Raw genomic sequence first — 21,197 nt, forward strand, 5'->3', positions numbered from 1 at the left:
CTGTGACACCCACCAAAGCAAGCCAATCACTTGCATGCCCTTCTGAAAGATGGTGGTGACCCGTGCCTAGGTCATCACGTTGCCCACAGTGTCCGTGGATCCTGATTGGCTGAAAAAGAGCGCAAAACAAACTTTTGAAACGCGACTTTGGCGCGTAAGTCGCCGATCTCGTGGCCGACCTCATCGTAGGGTCGGGTTTCGTTTCATGAAACCCGACTTTGCCAAAAGTCGGCGACTTTTGAATTTTTTCGACCCGTTTCGCTCAACTCTACATGTAATCCTAAGTGGAATGAGATTACTACACATTTAGAACCATGGCAGCGTGTTGAACACAGACCAGACTTGGTTGCACGTGTCTTTAAAATTAAACTGGAATCCCTCTTAAAAGACATTAGCAGTGGATTATTTGGAAACGTCACTGCAATGGTCCATGTCATTGAATTTCAGAAGCGTGGTCTCCCACACGCTCATATTTTAATTATTCTTGACAGCCTGTCTAAATTACGGACTGAGGCGGACATAGACAATATAGTCTGGGCTGAAATACCTGATGAAACAATCTACCCTCAGCTCCATAACATTGTTCTTCAACACATGATTCATGGTCCCTGTGTAGAACACAATCCTAATTCTCCCTGTATGGATCTTGGAAAGTGTAGCAAAGGTTTCCCAAAACAAAACCAACCATATACCATCAAAGAAAAGTATGGCTATCCCACTTACCGCAGACCCATTGGCAAAACATATGAACACCATTCTAAGACGATTGACAATTCATGGGTAGTTCCATATAACCCATTTTTACTCACCAAATACAAGTGCCATATTAATGTAGAAATATGTGCTTCCATTCAAAGTGTAAAATATTTATTTAAATACGTTTACAAAGGACATGACAAAGCCAACCTTGAAATTTCCCAAAATAACATCCAACATGATGAAACACACCAATTTACGGATACCAGATATGTTAGTGCACCTGAGGCTGCATGGCGGATATTTGCTTTTCCTATGCATAAACAATCTCATGCCATCATTCGCCTAGCCGTACATCTGCCTAATTCTCAACCACTCTATTTTCATGAGAATGACTCTGCAGACAACATCCATCAAAAGCTCAATTCCAATTCTACACTTATGGCGTATTTCAACCTTAATAAGATCGACCACAATGCACATAACTATTTCTACCGCGAAATTCCAGAACACTACGTTTGGAAACAAGGCACATGGGAACAAAGAAAACGAGGGGGTCTCACAGTTATTGGAAGAATGTATACTGTTAGTGTGAAAGACCAAGAACGCTATTATTTACGTTTGTTGTTACTGCATGTAAAAGCTGCTACCAGTTTTGACAGCATTAAAACCGTCAATGGAGTTATGCATGAAACCTTTAAGGATGCTGCGTTAGCACTTGGATTATTATTCGATGATAGCATCTGGAGACATACTTTAACAGATGCTTGCATTCTTAACATGCCTTCCCAACTTAGAGACATGTTTGCTTATATCTGTATTTTTGGCCCCCCCAGTAATCCACTTGAATTGTGGAATAAATTTAAGGACCATTTTTTACAAGACTATTGTCATACATACCACAGCAACACTGAAGAGTGTATCGATTGTGAAGGATATGCTATGAAAGATGTCCAAGATGTCCTCATAGTCCATGGAAAAACTTTTGCTGATTATAATTTACCACGCCCAGCAAAAAATATTAAACAACTCCTTAAACAATATGATAAGGATTATGAGTTAAAAAAAGCTGCAGAGATGAAAGAAACTCTTAATCAGGAGCAACTTTTTGCCTATGATGTCATTACTGAAGCTTTACAAAATAGCAGTTTAATACCAAAGTGCTTTTTTCTCGATGGACCTGGTGGCAGTGGAAAGACCTACCTATACCATCTACTTACACATCATTTAAGAGGACAAGGAGAAATTGTGTCACCTGCAGCAACTACAGGAATAGCATCTAACTTGATACAAGGAGGCCGAACAATCCACTCTCTATATGGCATACCTATTCCGATCAACGAAACATCTGTTTCCAGGATTAAAAACGATACAAATGCAGGAAAACATTTACAGAGTACAAAACTTTTTATTATTGATGAGTGCACTATGGTCCAAAAACATGCATTGAATGTGATAGATAGACTTCTACGTGACATCATGACAACAAATGTTGCTGAAAAAAATAAAACACCATTTGGAGGTAAAGTTATTGTTCTTGAGACTTCAGACAATGTCTTCCCGTCATCGCTCATGGAACAAGAATAGACATTGTAGATTCCTGCATTAAATATTCAGAACATTGGCAACATTTTACCAGACTACCGCTAATTAACAACATGCGCTCCACTGATCCTGAATACAGCACTTGGTTGCTTAAACTTGGAAATGGTGAGCTGTCTAATGAACATAACCTTGGAGAGGATGTCATTGAAATTCCTCCAGACATGCTTTGCACTGGCTCTATAGTAACCGAGATCTTTGGAGACCATATTTGCATTGATGTTAATGACCAACAAAGCCTCGACACTGCTGCATCACATGCTATACTATGTCCGAAAAATGATGACGTCGATTTTCTGAACTGTAAAGTAGTGGATCGCATTAGTGGTGATTATACTGTATATACAAGTGATGATTCTGTCGATGCTGATGAGGCAGAGGAATGTGAAAACTACCCAGTTGAATTTTTAAACTTTCTGACACCATCAGGAATGCCATCACATCTCTTAAAACTTAAAATTGGCACCATTGTGATGCTATTAAGAAACCTAAACACCAAGAAAGGTCTCTGCAATGGCACTCGCCTCATTGTCATTGCCTTACTCCGCAACATCATACAGGCTAAAGTGATTACTGGCTCAGCTGAAGGAGACATTGTGTTTATTCCACGCATCGATTTGTGTCCTTCAGAAACTGGGTTACCTTTTAAATTAAAACGTCGACAGTTTCCTCTAAAACCTGCTTTTGCTATGACCATTAACAAATCCCAAGGACAGACCCTCAATCGAGTTGGAATTTTTTTGCCCGAACCTGTATTTGCCCATGGACAATTGTATGTTGCATTCTCCCGAGTAAAGCAACGCAGCAACGTTAGGGTCAAAGTGGTGGATACACCACTTCAAGGACAATTGCTACCTAATAGCCCAAAATTCTTCACTAGAAATGTCGTTTACAAAAATGTCTTACTTTAAACTATTTAAGTTGGTCCTGGAATTGATAGATATATAGATATATAAATAATAGTTACATTCTAAATAGATATAGATAATAGACTTCTAAGACTTCTATACATAGCTTGATATATGTTATATATATAAATATTTTAAGCAGATAGATATATCTTACACTAATTATCTCTTTCACATATATGTCATAGACATATTTAAATCCATAAAAATATACATAGGTATAGGTATATATAGATTAAAAAAAAAAGGCAAAAACAAAAAAAATTTAGGCAAACATACGTAGATTTCAACTACATAGCTCAGGCTGGTTTCACATTTGCGTTTTTTTGCGCTGTAAAAAAACGCATACGTGCGCATGCGTTTTTTCCCCTATATTTAACATGGGTGCGCATACCTGCGCGCTGGCAAGCGCACGTATGCGATTTTCATGCGCTGCGTTTTTTTGGGGTGTGCGTTTGTATTTTACAGACACAGCATGTTGCATTTTTTGGCCCTGCAAAAAAGCGCATGCGCACGTATGCGCACGTTTTGCGCTAAAAATGGCCATTATAGCCTATGGATGCGCATACGTGCGCACTGGCATGCTCATGTATGCGTTTTTTTAGCGCTGCGTTTTTTTGGTAGTTTCCACTTGTTGTACTAGTTATAATCTTCTAAAGTCAAAAAAAAAAAGTCTATATAAAGGAGGTGCCTGCCAAAACTCTGCCACTACTACACTGACAGATTGGAGAGCAGACAGTCAACAAGGAAACCATCTTCTATCAGCGAAGAATGTGAGTATATTACATTATATGCCTGTCCTTTTAAATTATGTACAGTATGTACTAATGATTTTTATTATTTTTACATGCAGTATGTCTTCAGAATCCGAGTATTCCCCATCGCGGCAGGAATTGGCGCAAGCAGACCGTGAGGTGATTATTTTCGTGCATCTGGTAAGTATATCTGCTGCTTCTCCAAATCTCTTACGTTTTTTTCAACTTTTTTAAGACATCGTCATCATCATCTTCTTCTGCGGACGGGACTAGTGAGGGCGAAGAGCAGGAGCAGCGATGCCAAGTCCCGGTGGTGATACGGAATGTATGTATCAAATGATTTGTAATGTTCTTTATTTTTTATCTTCTATTTTTACTCTTTTTTATGTTTCTTTTTTTGTAACTTTTTATTCAATTTAAATTTGATTATTCTAATGAATGTGTTTTGTCTAGGTTCCACAACGGGATGAAGACGTCTACCTGGATAATGAGCAGCTCATCAGCCTGGTCCAGGAGCGTTCGCCGTTGTGGGACAGCCGTGACCGGCTGCACAAGGACATTGTGGTGACCCGGCGGCTATGGAATGAGGTGGCCGCAGCGTTGATGGATGGCTGGGACAGCGCCACAGCATCCTCCAAAAAGGCGTTTAGTGAGTATTTCCCTGCTCTGTATTGTGCCGCAGTGACTGTTGTCCTTGACGGCACTGTTGGGTTTCGTGCTAGGCATATTCTAGCAGGAAACCCAACAGTGTCATCGGGGTCTACAGTGACTGCTTTGAGTATTGTATTGCTACATTGTGCCGCAGTGACTGTTGTCCTTGACGGCACTGTTGGGTTTCGTGCTAGGTGTATTCTAGCAGGAAACCCAACAGTGTCATCGGGGTCTACAGTGACTGCTTTGAGTATTGTATTGCTACATTGTGCCGCAGTGACTGTTGTCCTTGACGGCACTGTTGGGTTTCGTGCTAGCTGTATTCTAGCAGGAAACCCAACAGTGTCATCGGGGTCTACAGTGACTGCTTTGAGTATTGTATTGCTACATTGTGCCGCAGTGACTGTTGTCCTTGACGGCACTGTTGGGTTTCGTGCTAGGTGTATTCTAGCAGGAAACCCAACAGTGTCATCGGGGTCTACAGTGACTGCTTTGAGTATTGTATTGCTACATTGTGCCGCAGTGACTGTTGTCCTTGACGGCACTGTTGGGTTTCGTGCTAGGTGTATTCTAGCAGGAAACCCAACAGTGTCATTGGGGTCTACAGTGACTGCTTTGAGTATTGTATTGCTACATTGTGCCGCAGTGACTGTTGTCCTTGACGGCACTGTTGGGTTTCGTGCTAGGTGTATTCTAGCAGGAAACCCAACAGTGTCATCGGGGTCTACAGTGACTGCTTTGAGTATTGTATTGCTATATTGTGCCGCAGTGACTGTTGTCCTTGACGGCACTGTTTTTTTTTTAACAACAGTGGACAAAGTCCGAACACGTTGGCGTTCGATCAAGGACCGCTTCAACAGTGATGTTCGTGCTGAGGGCCAGGTTCGCAGTGGATCTGCGTCAAGGACCAGAACTCGATACCGTCACTATCACGCGTTGCAGTTCCTAAGACCGGTCCTTGCCACGAGATCGTAAGTATTATAAATTTTGGGTTTTTATTTTTATTAATCTGTGTTTTTCTAATCCACAGCTGATGCTTCTTGTAAAGGCATGGTAGTAATGATTTTCCTTTCTTCCACAGCACCTGGAGCAGCACCCTGCAACCTGGCCCTGGAGCGGTCCTTCCTCGGACGTCCTCTGACCCGTCCCAGCCATCCGACAGCCAGGAAGCACCTTGCAGGTCAACCACACACACAGCTGGTGACCAGGAAGCTGGGCCATCAGGTGTTCCCCTGTCCCAGGTCTCTGCCACTGGTTATGCGGGCACTACCCGCCAGCGGCAGAGGGCCTTGGACAGGAATGTCTTGCCCGAGTTTATGCATTTGAGCGAGGCCTTTAATTCCAGCCTCAAGTCACTGTCCGACAGAGTTGAAAGCGGTTTTGCACTCATGGAACGTGGTTTTAACCACTTTGAACACCGCTTCAATTCTGTAGAACAGCGCCTTGACCGTCTGGAGGCCGACCTCAACAGACCAGCACACCATTTTTTTAGTAAGATTGAAAAGGGCATGGCGGAACACCTTAGTCCTGAGCAACAGCTGAATGTGCTGCAGGCCTGCAACAATGCTTTCTTGCAGGCTATGCAGCTTAATCGGTACGGTCAGCAGTCAGTGGTGTCATTTCCACCTGTGCCACCATTGACTCGCTTCACCTCACTACCGACTTGTGCTGCATACCACTGCACGGACACCTCTATTCAAAGCCAGGACACCCACCGTTACACCACCACAAGTCTGAGTGCAGCTGGTCACTTCACCGACACCACCATGGCAAGCGCTGCTCCTGTCTGGAGCACCACCGCCACTCCCATGCATGCGTGGAGCTCAGCCACCACTAGGCAAACATGGAACAGCCCTGCCGCTACAACAACATGTAGTAGCCCTGCCACCACCACTCTGCAAACCTGGACCATCACTGCCGCCACCAGTCCTCCTGCAAGGACGAGCACTGCCAACGAAGAGCAGCAGCAGCAGCCACCTCAGCAGCAGCAGCCACCTCAGCAGCAGCCACCTCAGCAGCAGCAGCCACCTCAGCAGCAGCAGCAGCCACCTCAGCAGCAGCAGCAACCACCTCAGCAGCAGCAGCAGCCACCTCAGCAGCAGCAGCAGCCACCTCAGCAGCAGCCGCCACCTCAGCAGCAGCAGCAGCCACCTCAGCAGCAGCAGCAGCCACACCAGCAGACGGGGGACCTACATTCAATATTTGCCCCTAGTTCAAGGCGAAATCTATCAAGGCGGGCATTGGGCCAAAGTCGGTCCAGGCACACAAGCCTACGGCGACATGCCATTACAACTAATGTACCTGAACAGATTTCCTCTCCTCCAAGTGTTCCTAGTTTAATTCCCTTAACTGGACTACCTTCCCCCACAAGTTTTGTTGCCCCTTCCCCTCAAACACCGTCTTCAACTGCAAGTGTTGCATATTCCCTGCACACCCCCAAATTGAAACCATCTGCCCCCAAACGCCGGAAAAAATAATTTTTTGGTTTATTTTTGTGATTAAAAATAAATTTACATTTGTGGTTCACCATTACAAAGTTTCATTAATGTTGTTTGCGCCGCTCACACACACTGATGGGTAAATACATGTTAAAAACCAACCCAAGGCCTAGTATAGTCATATGTGAAATAACACGGACTAGTATAGTCATACCAAGGCCTAGTGTAATAACTCGAGTTTTACCAACTTGGATCTGGTTTCATGAAAAACAAACTGTTGAAACTTGTCTTAAAAATAAGTTTCTTTCTAGTTTCACCAGTTTGTTTTTTGTGAAACAAGATGCTAGTTGTTAAAAATCGAGTTATTACAGTAGGCCTTGGTATGACTATACTAGGCCGTGGTATTTCACATATTACTATACTACTAGCCCCAAGGCCTACTATACTCATATTTGAAATACCACGGTAGTCATTCCAAGACCTAGTGTAATAACTCTAGTTTTACCAACTAGAATCTGGTTTCATGAAAAACAAACTGTTGAAACTTGTCAAGTTTCACCAGTTTGTTTTTCGTGAAACAAGATCCTAGTTGGTAAAAATCGAGTAGGCCTTGGTATGACTATACTAGGCCGTGGTATTTCACATATGACTATACTAGTAGGCCCAAGGCCTACTATACTCATATTTGAAATACCACGGCCTAGTGTAGTCATTCCAAGGCCTAGTGTAATAACTCTAGTTTTACCAACTAGAATCTGGTTTCATGAAAAACAAACTGTTGAAACTTGTCACGTTTCACCAGTTTGTTTTTCGTGAAACAAGATCCTAGTTGGTAAAAATCGAGTAGGCCTTGGTATGACTATACTAGGCCGTGGTATTTCACATATGACTATATTAGTAGGCCCAAGGCCTACTATACTCATATTTGAAATACCACGGCCTAGTGTAGTCATTCCAAGGCCTAGTGTAATAACTCTAGTTTTACCAACTAGAATCTGGTTTCATGAAAAACAAACTGTTGAAACTTGTCAAGTTTCACCAGTTTGTTTTTCGTGAAACAAGATCCTAGTTGGTAAAAATCGAGTAGGCCTTGGTATGACTATACTAGGCCGTGGTATTTCACATATGACTATACTAGTAGGCCCAAGGCCTACTATACTCATATTTGAAATACCACGGCCTAGTGTAGTCATTCCAAGGCCTAGTGTAATAACTCTAGTTTTACCAACTAGAATCTGGTTTCATGAAAAACAAACTGTTGAAACTTGTCAAGTTTCACCAGTTTGTTTTTCGTGAAACAAGATCCTAGTTGGTAAAAATCGAGTAGGCCTTGGTATGACTATACTAGGCCGTGGTATTTCACATATGACTATACTAGTAGGCCCAAGGCCTACTATACTCATATTTGAAATACCACGGCCTAGTATAGTCATTCCAAGGCCTAGTGTAATAACTTGTAAGTTGGAATGGAGCAGATTACATTCATCCACTCAATGCTGACTTGTATTCCCCATGGACTTTCATTGGGGTTGGGTTTTGAGGGTTGTGTTTTGAGAAAATCACATACTTTTTTTTCAACTAGTTGCACAATTTTCTCTTGAAAATAATTGGTTTCCTGATTCATGGCCTGCAGCTTTGCTCGTTCCAATATATTTCACGCAGACTATCAATGCTGCATTTTAACTCATATGTGTATTTACCTGCCCAGGTGTGTGAACATCAAAAAATTCAGTTATACATGGGAAGTTTTTTATTTAATTGGAGTTTAAAAAATATAGTGCTCTCAGTAATGGTATCAAATAAGGTTTTTTATTACCATAAACAAACAAAAACATTACACCATTTCATCTTGCCAGTGCACCCGTCCTACATCAGAAATAAAGTAGGCCGCAAATTGGTCCCTCATTTGGCCAACTTCAACGGATGACCTGAGAGTGTGCTGAGTGAATTCAGGCAATGGGTTAGGAGCATCATCGTCCAGTTCAAAGGTCGGGTGCTCTTTAGCCATCACAAAGTTATGTAGAACCACACAGGCCTTCACCACCTCATCGACTGTTTCAAGTTTAAGATTAATGGCCGTGCCAAGAATTCGCCATCTGGAGACAAGAATCCCAAAAGCACACTCGACAGTTCTTCTGGCCCTGGTCAGCCTGTAATTAAATATTTTTTTGGTGTGGTCCAAGTCCCGGCTGGAGTAGGGTTTCAGTAAGTTTCCGCACATTTGAAAAGCCTCATCGCCAACCATTACAAAGGGCAGTGGCGGAGCTTCGGTGTGAGGAAGAGGCCATGGCATAGGGAAATTAAATTGGTTGCCATACAACCTCCGGCCCATGTCTGAGTTTTTAAAAGCCTGTGAGCCATTACCACGGCCAAATGCTCCAATGTCCACTGCTACAAACATACATCCGGCATCCGCAATCGCAATGAGTACTATTGAAAAGTACTTTTTGTAATTATAGTACTCAGATCCCGTTCTTTGGGGTTTGATGATCCGTATGTGTTTACCATCAACAGCTCCCAAACAGTTGGGAAAATTGCATACTGTCCAGAATTTGTCAGCAATTTCCATCCACTTTTCAGCGGTGGGCAGGGGCATAAATTCTGGACAAAGAACATTCCAGAGAGCCCGGCAGGTGTCAGCAACAATTCCAGACAAGGTAGAGATTCCAATACGGTACTGGAAGTGTAGTGAAGATAGGGTTTCTCCAGTCGCCAGGAATCTGTGAACAGACAAAGAAGTAAAATTAATATTTATGTATATTATTTTAAAAAACTATAAAATAAAATATTAGTACATTCACGAAAAATAATTACCCAAGGTTTTGAATACTAAATTTAAAAAAAAAACATCAGACCGCACCCCTTGGTTTTTAAAACATACCGTAATGTCACCAGTAGCCGTTCCTCAGGAGGAATCGCACGACGGAGCTGTGTGTCCTGTCTCCGGATGGATTGTTGGACACGAGCAAGCAAATACATGAAACTTTCGTGGGACATCCGGATATAATCTGTAAATTTCTCCGGGTTTGACTGGAGCTCGCTGTAGAGGGTGTGGTATGCCCCACGGCTCTCCCGGAGTTCAACAATCGGATGTATCCACATACGCCGCCGTCTTCGCTGCCTCTCTCTCTTCCTTTGTTCATGGCAAGCAACTGCATACGCCTGAGCCATCGCGATGTCCAAATCCAAGTTGAAGTGAAAACTCTTCCAGCGCAGATCCATGGTCACGAGAAGAATCAAGCAAATGTGAAGAATACTGTAGACAGGGTCTATATATTAACATACCACACCCACAATGAAGTCCCATTGGTCTTGTGTGTTGTTGAATGGTTGTTTTTTCTTTTTTGTGGGGTTTTTCCAAAATCTGTAAAAAAACGCAAACGCACAAAAAACGCATACAAACGCGCAAAAACGCTGCGTTTTTTTCCTGCATGCGCATAAAAATGCTTGAAAAAAACGCAGCGTTTGTATGCATTTGTATGCGTTTTTTCAATGCGTTTTTTTGCGGGAAAAACGCGCTGCAAAAAAATGCAAGTCTGAAACTAGCCTTAGGTAATAATAATTAATTTTTTATTTATTAATAGAGTACTATTATTTCAATAGCACTTTACATACATCAGTAATACTGTACTTCTTGAGGCTCACTATGTAAATATCTTATCCACATAAAAACATAGGTGTGATACATCTATCTACTATAATAAATGCGCTAAGCAGCTTCCAGGTTGTAACAACTTCCGTCCAGTTGTAACTGGTGACGTCACAGCACACCTCTTGCCATGTTAACCCTCAACACACCACTCCTCAACACACACTCCTTTCACCTTTCACTATCTCCACTAATGTCCACTCGCAGGATTTTAGAATACTCAAGATGGCGTGGCCGCAAGAACATGTCGCCGGTGTGGACAACGTCGGGATCAAGGATGGCGCCGGTGGAAGAAGATGTCAGGGAACGTGGAGCAGCGTTGATGACGGTGTGAGTATGAGAGACGGAGTGAGAGAAAGGGTCGTATGTGGAGTGAAAGAGTGAGTGGACGTGAGTGGAGATGGTGAAAGGTGAGAGGAGTGTGTGTTGAGGCGGTGTGGTGTGTTCAGGAGGAGTGTGTGTTGAGGGTTCACATGGCAAGAGGTGTGTCACTATCCTCCCGATGCGATAGCATCGGGCCTTAATCTACTATAATAAATGCGCTAATCAGCTTCCAGGTTGTAACAACTTCTGTCCAGTTGTAACTGGTGACATCACAGCACACCTCTTGCCATGTTAACCCTCAACACACCACTCCTCAACACACACTCCTCTCACCTTTCACTATCTCCACTAATGTCCACTCGCAGGATTTCAGAATACTCAAGATGGCATGGCCGCAAGAACATGTCGCCGGCGTGGACAATGTCGGGATCCAGGATGGCTCCGGCGGAAGAAGATGTCGGGGATCGTGGAGCAGCAACGATGACGGTGTGAGTATGAGAGACGGAATGAGAGAAAGGGTCGTATGTGGAGTGAAAGAGTGAGTGGACGTGAGTGGAGATGGTGAAAGGTGAGAGGAGTGTGTGTTGAGGCGGTGTGGTGTGTTGAGGAGGTGTGTGTGTATTGAGGGTTAACATGGCAAGAGGTGTGTCACTATCCTCTCGATGCGATAGCATCGGGCCTTAATCTACTATAATAAATGCGCTAAGCAGCTTCCGGGTTGTAACAACTTCCGTCCAGTTGTAACTGGTGACGTCACAGCACACCTCTTGCCATGTTAACCCTCAACACACCACTCCTCAGCACACACTCCTCTCACCTTTCACTATCTCCACTAATGTCCACTCGCAGGATTTCAGAATACTCAAGATGGCATGGCCGCAAGAACATGTCGCCGGCGTGGACAATGTCGGGATCCAGGATGGCGCCGGCGGAAGAAGATGTCGGGGATCGTGGAGCAGCGACGATGACGCTGTGAGTATGAGAGACGGAGTGAGAGAAAGGGTCGTATGTGGAATGAAAGAGTGAGTGGACGTGAGTGGAGATGGTGAAAGGTGAGAGGAGTGTGTGTTGAGGCGGTGTGGTGTGTTGAGGAGGTGTGTGTGTATTGAGGGTTAACATGGCAAGAGGTGCGTCACTATCCTCTCGATGCGATAGCATCGGGCCTTAATCTACTATAATAAATGCGCTAAGCAGCTTCCGGGTTGTAACAACTTCCGTCCAGTTGTAACTGGTGACGTCACAGCACACCTCTTGCCATGTTAACCCTCAACACACCACTCCTCAACACACACTCCTCTCACCTTTCACTATCTCCACAAATGTCCACTCGCAGGATTTCAGAATACTCAAGATGGCATGGCCGCAAGAACATGTCGCCGGCGTGGACAACGTCGGGATCCAGGATGGCGCCGGCGGAAGAAGATGTCGGGGATCATGGAGCAGCGACGATGAGTATGAGAGACGGAGTGAGAGAAAGGGTCGTATGTGGAGTGAAAGAGTGAGTGGATGTGAGTGGAGATGGTGAAAGGTGAGAGGAGTGTATGTTGAGGAGGTGTGTGTGTATTGAGGGTTATCATGGCAAGAGGTGTGTCACTATCCTCTCGATGCGATAGCATCGGGCCTTAATCTAGTCATAATAGAATGAGGGAAAAAATGCTACATGGAGGTAATCCTCCATCCATTCTAAGTTCTCTCCAATGATTACTCTACAGCAGGGATGCCAACCATCCAGAAATTCCTGGACAGTATGGAAAAATAGGACACTTTTTTGCCCTAAGGCTGGTTTCACATTTGCGTTTTTTAGCGCTGGAAAAAAACGCATACCTGCGCATGCGTTTTTTCCCCTATATTTAACATGGGTGCGCATACCTGCGCACTAGTAAGCGCACGTATGCGATTTTCATGTGCTGCGTTTTTTTGGGGTGTGCGTTTGTATTTTCCAGACGCAGCATGTTGCATTTTTTGGCCCTGCAAAAAAGCGCATGCGCACGTATGCGCACGTTTTGCGCTAAAATTGGCCATTATAGCCTATGGATGCGCATATGTGCGCACTGGCATGCTCATGTATGCGTTTTTTTGCACATGCATTTTTTTTTTTACCATTAGTTTAGACAATGGAATTTAGGGGTTTGGGTAAAGTTAGGGTTAGTTAAGGGGGTTTAGGTTTAGGGTTAGGGTCAGGGTTAGGGTTAGGGTTAGGGTTAGGGTCAGGGTTAGGGTCAGGGTTAGGGTTAAGTATGGTTTGGTTAAGGGTGAGGGTCAGGGTTAGGGTCAGGGTTAGGGTTAAGTATGGTTTGGTTAAGGGTTAGGGTTAGGGTTAGGGTCAGGGTTAGGGTTAGGGTCAGGGTTAGGGTTAGGGTTAGGGTTAGGGTCAGGGTTAGGGTCAGGGTTAGGGTTAAGTATGGTTTGGTTAAGGGTTAGGGTCAGGGTTAGGGTCAGGGTTAGGGTTAAGTATGGTTTGGTTAAGGGTTAGGGTCAGGGTTAGGGTCAGGGTTAGGGTTAAGTATGGTTTGGTTAAGGGTTAGGGTTAGGGTCAGGGTTAGGGTTAAGTATGGTTTGGTTAAGGGTTAGGGTTAGGGTTAGGGTTAGGGTTAAGTATGGTTTGGTTAAGGGTTAGGGTTAGGGTTAGGGTTAGGGTTAAGTATGGTTTGGTTAAGGGTTAGGGTCAGGGTTAGGGTCAGGGTTAGGGTTAAGTATGGTTTGGTTAAGGGTTAGGGTCAGGGTTAGGGTCAGGGTTAGGGTTAAGTATGGTTTGGTTAAGGGTTAGGGTTAGGGTTAGGGTCAGGGTTAGGGTTAGGGTCAGGGTTAGGGTTAGGGTTAGGGTTAAGGTCAGGGTTAGGGTTAGTTAGGGTTTAGGGTTTGGGTTAGGGTTAAGTATGGTTTGGTTAAGGGTTAGGGTCAGGGTTAGGGTTAGGGTTAGGGTCAGGGTTAGGGTTAAGGGTTAGGGTCAGGGTTAGGGTTAGTAAAGTCATGGTTTGGGTTAGTGTGAGGGGTCACCTAATGTTGGAAAAAAACGCAAACGCGGTAAAAACGCACTAAAAACGCATACAAACGCTTAAAAACGCTGCGTTTTTTTCATGCATGCTCATAAAAATGCTTGAAAAAAACGCAGCAGTTGTATGCTTTTGTATGCGTTTTTTCAATGCGTTTTTTTGCGGGAAAAACGCGCTGCAAAAAAAAGCAAGTGTGAAACTAGCCTAAGGCAGTTCACACATAGCCTTTTTTTTTGCTTTTTTGGGGCGTTTTTAAACGCGTGATTTTGCCGCGAAAACGCCCAAAAAAGCATCCCATGCAATCCTATGGCATTCCGCACATGCTGTGCTAATGCTGCGTATTTTTCCGGGGCGGAATTGCATTGCAGAAAAATACGCAGCATGTTCATTCTTGTTCCGCTTACTTTGCATGTGGCTGTGCCCACGTGCGAAAAGTAAGCAGAACATTTCCGGATAGTACCCACGGTCTGGAGGAGAGGAGATTCTACTCCAGACCCTGGGTACCATATCCCTGTTAAAAAAAGAATTAAAATAAAAAGTCATGTTATTCTCACCTTCCGGCGGTCCTTGCAGCGTCAGCAGGCCTCAGCGATGCTTCCGGCAGCTCCCGTTCCCAGGGATGCCTTGCGACAATGACGTTGCGGTGTCGCGAGACCGCGACGTCATCAAAGGTCATTGTCACAAGGCATCCCTGGGAACGGGACTTGTCGGGAGCATCGCGATGATCGGGAACGCTGCGCGTGATGCCAGAAGGTGAGAAAAACATGATTTTTTAATCTTTTTTATTATTTTAAACTTTATGTCTTTTTACTACTGATGCTGCATTGGCAGCCTCAATAGTAAAAAGTTGGTCACACTCGTCAAACACTATGTTTGACGATTGTGACCAACCTGTCAATCAGTTTTCCAAACGAAGCAACAGATCGCTTGGAAAACACTAGCATTCTGCAAGCTAATTACTTGCAAATCGCTAGTTTTTCCGCGGGAAATACGCTGGAATTTGAAATGCAGGTTTCTCGCATATTTCCCGTGGAATGGAATTCCGGAATTCCCGCGGAAATTTCCACTGGAATTCCACACGTGTCCACATAGCCTAACGGTTAAAAAAAATTGGAGGCATGCATGATTTTTTTTAGCTGAAGAAACGTATACAGATTATTTTGACTGTAATTATACACATTCTACAGTTTATAGTGAATGTGCCTAATTTGTTCATATCGGGAAAAAGAACTGAAGGCATATATCACTTGATTATGATGCATTATTATGGTTTTTCCAATGTGTCCATAAAAAATATTATCTGTCCATGATTTTTTTGTAAGCTGTCCAGAAAAAAATGGTCAAGTTGGCAACCCTGCTCTATACCCCTTGTGTCCATTGTATCTACTTCGATTGTTATAGAAAATAAAGTGACTTCTAAAACAGGTCAGGTAAAAATGGATTAAAAACTCAAGTTGAACTCACTTCTGCCAAATAGCCATAAGGCTATGTGCACACGTAGATTTTGGTCCTGCGGATTTTTCCACGCGGATTTCTAAAAATCCGCAGGTAAAATCTCAGGTCAAAAGACCTGCAGATTAGCCTGCGGTTTAGCCTGCGGTTTCACACCTCTACAATGGAGAAGGTGTGAAACCGCAGCGGAATCCGCACAAGAATTGACATGCTGCGGATTTGATCCCGCAGCTAATCCGTGCGGAAAAATCCGCAGCATGTGCATAGTGTTTTTCAGATTACCATTGAAAACAATGGTACTGTACAACACAGCAGAAACTGCTGCGGACCCGCAGAGCCTGAAACGCTGCGGAAACGCTGCGGATCCGCAGCAGAATCCGCACCGTATGCACATAGCCTAAAGTCTTTATATAAAGCAGATTATTGGTGGGTTACTGCAAATATATACACTGCTTAAAAAAAAATTAAAGGGAACATTCAAATACCACATCCTAGATATCTCTGAATTAAATATTCCAGTTGCAAATTTTTATTCATTGCATAGTGGAACGTGTTCAGAACAATAAAACATAACAATTATCAATGTAAATCAAAATGAATATCCCATGGAGGTCTTGATTTGGAATGATACTCAAAATCAAAGTGGAAAATCAAATTACAGGCTGTTCCAACTTCAGGGGAAATGCCTCATGACAAGGAAAAGATGCTCAGTAATGTGTGTGGCCTTCACGTGCCTGTATGACCTTCCTACAATGCCTGGGCATGCTGCTGATGAGGCGGCGGATGGTCTCCTGAGGGATCTCCTTCCAGACCTGGACTAAAGCATCCGCCAACTCCTGGACAGTCTGTGGTGCAATGTGACATTGGTGGATGGAGCGGGACATTATGTCCCAGATGTGCTCAATTGATTTCAGGTCTGAAGAATGGGCGGGCCAGTCCATAGCTTCAATGTCTTCATCTTGCAGGAACTGCTGACACACTCCAGCCACATGAGGTCTGGCATTGTACTGCATTAGGAGGAGCCCAGGGCCATCCACACCAGCATATGGCCTCACAAGGGGTCTGAGGATCTCATCTCGATACCTAATGGCAGTCAGGCTACCTCTGTCAAGCACATGGAGGACTGTGTGGCCCTCCAAAGAAATGCCACCCCACACCATTACTGACCCACTGCCAAACCGATCAGGCTGAAGGATGTTACAGGCAGCAGATCACTCTCCACAGTGTCTCCAGACTCTGTCACGTCTGTCACATGTGTGAACCTGCTTTCATCTGTGTAGAGCACAGGGCGCCAGTGGCGAATTTGCCAATCCTGGTGCTCTGTGGCAAATTCCAAGCGTCCTGCATGGTGTTGGGCTGTGAGCACAACCCCTGTCTGTGGATGTCGGGCACTCAGACCATCCTCATGGAGTCAGTTTCTAACCGTTTGTGCAGACACATGCACATTTGTGAACAAAATTTCAAGGGCAGTGAACATATAATTATAGGTGGCCCTGACCCATGGTGACCACCCCATAACATGCACTAGCTGTGGAAAAACTCCCAATACCTTGTATACAAAAACACATGGAGTAAAGACATCCACCAAGGAAAATAATAAAAAAATAGTTTTATTCTCAAAAATTAATAATATAGACAATAAAGTACATAAAGACGGGTCACATAATAAAAGAGCTCCATATGATAAGGAATTCAGGTACAGAAAAAACACACATGTAGCAATACTAACAGCAATGGAATGTGTATAATGGATATGCAGAGATAAGTAAAGTGCCAGTGCTTAAAGTCTTTCTTTCAGATATCCAGAGAATCCCACAAAGTGACCCCCTCACAGTAATAAACCATCACAACATAATAGCTCAAAATCTTAGTCTGGAGGCCACATAATGAAAAACCTGTTCAAAACCGCTTACCCATAGCTAATTAGTATGCCACACGTGTAGCCCCTACGCGCGTTTCGCTTGGGCTTCGTCGGGGGGCTGTGATGGCATGTTCTGTCCCACTCTCCCTTATATCACCCCATCACAGCTGTGGAGAGTCATCATAGATGGCGCATGTCATCACAACGGGACCCGGAATTCGCGTCAATAAACGGCGCCAAAATGGCGGTGCGGCTCACCCAGAACAACTGGTGACGTCACTGAACCGCACACGTCATCAAACGGCGCCGGAAGTGGCACGCCGGTTATCTCAATGCGTAGGACATGCGCACTGACGATCTCCCAGAGCTGATCACCAGAACAACAGGTGAAGTCATCGGACCGCCCACACAGTACAGCGGCACCTAAAGATGACGCATCCATCGTCTCAGGATATGCGTTCTACCCATCTGGCGGTGCAATCTAGCAACTGGAATCAAAAACAAATCCAAAGGCGCATCTCCAACAACAATACAGGAGATCTACACGCTATGAACCAATGCAATATTATATGCACCGCTGAACAAGATATAAAGTATAATATTCACAAGGCAGTAACGCATCAGTGCACAATTAGCCCAATCCAGATCATTATAGACATGAAAAACAAAAAAATATATATATATGAGAAATAAAAAATAATACATAATATAAAATATAAGTGTTATATACATAAGTGTATGATACCATATAAACTAGAGACACGAGATGAGAAAAACCTCAATATGTATGAATACAGCTTTTTTCACAAAACTATCCCGCAGGATTATACAATAAGAAGGTGAAAATCTAAAGTGAAAATATATATATATATATAAATATATATACATATATATATAATGTGAAGAAAATTCATTTAGAATATAAATCAATACCAAAGGTGAAGTGAAAACGTAAAAAGTGAAATACAAAAAAAAACAAAAAAAAAAAAACATGTGTACATATATATATAGAAAGGTCGTGAATATATGATCCAGGCGCTCCAACATGTGTGAAAGTCTTCTTCCCGAAAACGTTGCTCGATGTCAGGGGTCCAAAAGGGAGGATGCTCACAGATACTCATTCTCATATGGCAATAAACTATAAAAGACACAGAACATACAAAATAAAAATAAATCCAAAAAACACACTTGTTATAAAAAGGAGGAAAAACTAATTTGCTCGTTTAAGCCTTTCGGTGTTACAGTGTCCAGAACTGCAATCCACTTGCATTCTCTCTGGGTGAGGAATCGCACCGCATCCCCACCTCTAATACCCAATTGGTTACAGTCAATCCCATATATCTGCAAGTCATTTGGATTACAGTTATGTCTCAGTTTGAAGTGCCGGGGAAGCGACTTGAGTCCACCAACATCATCCACATCACGGGCGGCCATAATGTCCCTAACGTGTTCACGTGTCCTTACTCGTAACTCACGTGATGTTAATCCTACATATATTAGGTTACACTTGCACTTTGCATAGTAAACAACATGTGTAGTTGTACATGTAATGAACATGTTGATATTAAAGGTTTTAGAGCCGTCCGAAGATGTGAATGATGTGGCCCGTACATGATTTTTACATGCCAGACAATTTTTACATGGAAAAAAACCCTTCCTCCTATCTGCATTTCCAAATAAGGATGGGGGCCTAGTCACATAGTGACTATTCACTAGCATGTCTTTAAGATTTCGACTACGACGGGCCGTCATTTGAGGCACCACTGGTAAATTTTTACTGAGAGTTTGGTCTGTCATAAGTATCGGCCAATGCTTTTTAAGGATCATCCGCATTGTTTCCCACTGTTGGTTTAATGTAGAAATAAACCTTAACCCGGCATCACATTCCTTTTTCTTATTCCGTGGGACTAAAAGATTCCTTCTCTCGGATTTCCTCGCTCTAGTATAGCCTCTCTTAATACTCCGCCTGCTGTACCCACGCTCTTGAAATCTGTCCCCAAGGTCAATGGCCTGCCGCTCAAATAGGCTGTCCGATGAACAAATCCTCCGGGCCCGGAGAAATTGGCCTACTGGGATAGCCTTAATAGTTGAGCCCAGGTGTGCAGACGAGGCATGTAGTAATGCATTAACTGCAGTTTCTTTACGAAACATGTCTGTATGAACAGAACCATCAGAATGCACCCTGAGCTCAATATCTAAAAAGGATATCTTCTCATGATGGAAATTGTAGGTAAGCCTGATGTTGGAGTCGTTGCGATTCAGACCCCCCATAAATGAGTGTAGTTCATCAGTGGTACCCTGCCATATAAACAATATGTCATCTATAAAGCGGAACCATCCAAGTATTTTGGGAGAGGCATGTGCGCCGTCGCAAAACAAACCCCTCTCCCAATAACCGAGAAAGAGGTTTGCATACGAGGGCGCACATGCCGCTCCCATTGCGGTACCACGCGTTTGCAAGTAGTACCTATCCTTGAATGTAAAGAAATTATGGGTAAGAATGAACCGCAACAACTCCAACACCAGTCCCCTCAGATCAGCATCCAAATTACTTGACTCAAGATAAAATTGAGCAGCTCGTATACCATCTTCATGAGAAATGCTCGTATACAGAGACTCTACATCTGCTACCACAAATAGCATATCGGGTTCGAGGAACAGGCCATCAACACATTTCAGGACGTCCATAGTGTCTCTGACATAGGAGGGCAAAGTCTCCACCTGTGGTTTAAGATAATATTCAATAAATTTACATATTGGGTCGCATAGCCCTCCTATGCCAGAGACAATAGGACGCCCAGGAGGTGAGATACAGTCTTTGTGGACCTTGGGTAACAGATAGAACGTGGGCACAACAGGGAACCTTACAGACAGCCCATCAAGGATTTTCTTAGAGATGATTCCTCTCTCATGTGCAATCTCCAGAATATTAACCAAAGCACCCTTAAAGGAGACAAGCGGATTTGTTGTAAGTTGGGCATATGTTTCCTTATCTTTGAGTTGTCTGAATGCTTCCCTCTCATATTTCTCTACCGGCCAGACCACCACATTCCCCCCCTTGTCCGCTGGTTTAATGACTACGTCACCCAGTTTTCTCAGACCATTAAGAGCCTTCCTTTGTTGGTAAGATAAATTATCTCTAGCTCCATTGTTCTTAATTTTACGGAAATCCTCCACCACCAATCGTGTGAAGATCTCCACCTGTGGACAAATAGACAAGGGAGGGAATGTGGTAGATCTGGGGCAGATTTGAGGAAAAGAGATACCTGAAATACCAGCAGTAGACTCTCTCTCCAATTCCTCCAATACTTCCAGGGCCTCTTGTTCTGATATTACCCCTCCCAAATCATCAGAATTTCTGGAGTGAAGCTTTTTCAACACCAGCTTACGGGAAAATAGGTGTAAATCTTTTAGCGCTGTGAAGAAATTGAAATTGTTACATGGAGAAAAAGACAAACCCAACTCAAGAACTTCTATCTGCGTTTTAGTTAGAATATGTGATGACAAGTTAATTACCTGCAAGGCATTAGTTTTAGCTTTTTTATCAGCAGGAGGAGAGGATAAATTTTTACGTTTAGAATTGTTCTTAAAACTACCCGACCGAGGGTCCTTGAAAAAGTCTCTTCTGTCCCACGGAATTTTTGAATGGTCAGAACCCTGAGGTCTTTCCTCAGTCGATGAGACAGATGAAAAGAAGACAGAACGTGTTCTAGATCGTGATCTAAAAGCTGAATTATTTTTGTTATTCCACCTATACATCCGACCATTTTGTGAATCAGCCACATCACGCTGATATTTCTTTGTCTTATTCTGTACTATCTCCTTTTCCCATTTGAGTGACTCAACATCTAATTCATTTTTATATCTC

At 43.5% G+C, this 21,197-nt stretch overlaps 1 protein-coding gene across 1 annotated transcript; it reads left to right on the forward strand.

Moving 5' to 3' along the window:
• Positions 1 to 4,287: 4,287 nt before the first annotated feature.
• LOC141049467 (uncharacterized) lies at positions 4,288 to 18,180 on the forward strand. The gene is made up of 4 exons (XM_073545939.1): positions 4,288 to 4,610; positions 5,424 to 5,583; positions 5,694 to 6,211; positions 18,152 to 18,180. Exons 1-4 carry the CDS (start codon positions 4,565 to 4,567, stop codon positions 18,178 to 18,180), a joined length of 753 nt encoding a protein of 250 aa, XP_073402040.1. The 5' UTR covers positions 4,288 to 4,564.
• The last annotated feature ends 3,017 nt before the right edge of the window (positions 18,181 to 21,197 follow it).

This window comes from Dendrobates tinctorius, unplaced genomic scaffold (assembly GCF_039654945.1).
Source record: "Dendrobates tinctorius isolate UK_male_01 unplaced genomic scaffold, ASM3965494v1 ptg000144l, whole genome shotgun sequence".
Lineage (NCBI taxonomy): Eukaryota > Metazoa > Chordata > Amphibia > Anura > Dendrobatidae > Dendrobates > Dendrobates tinctorius.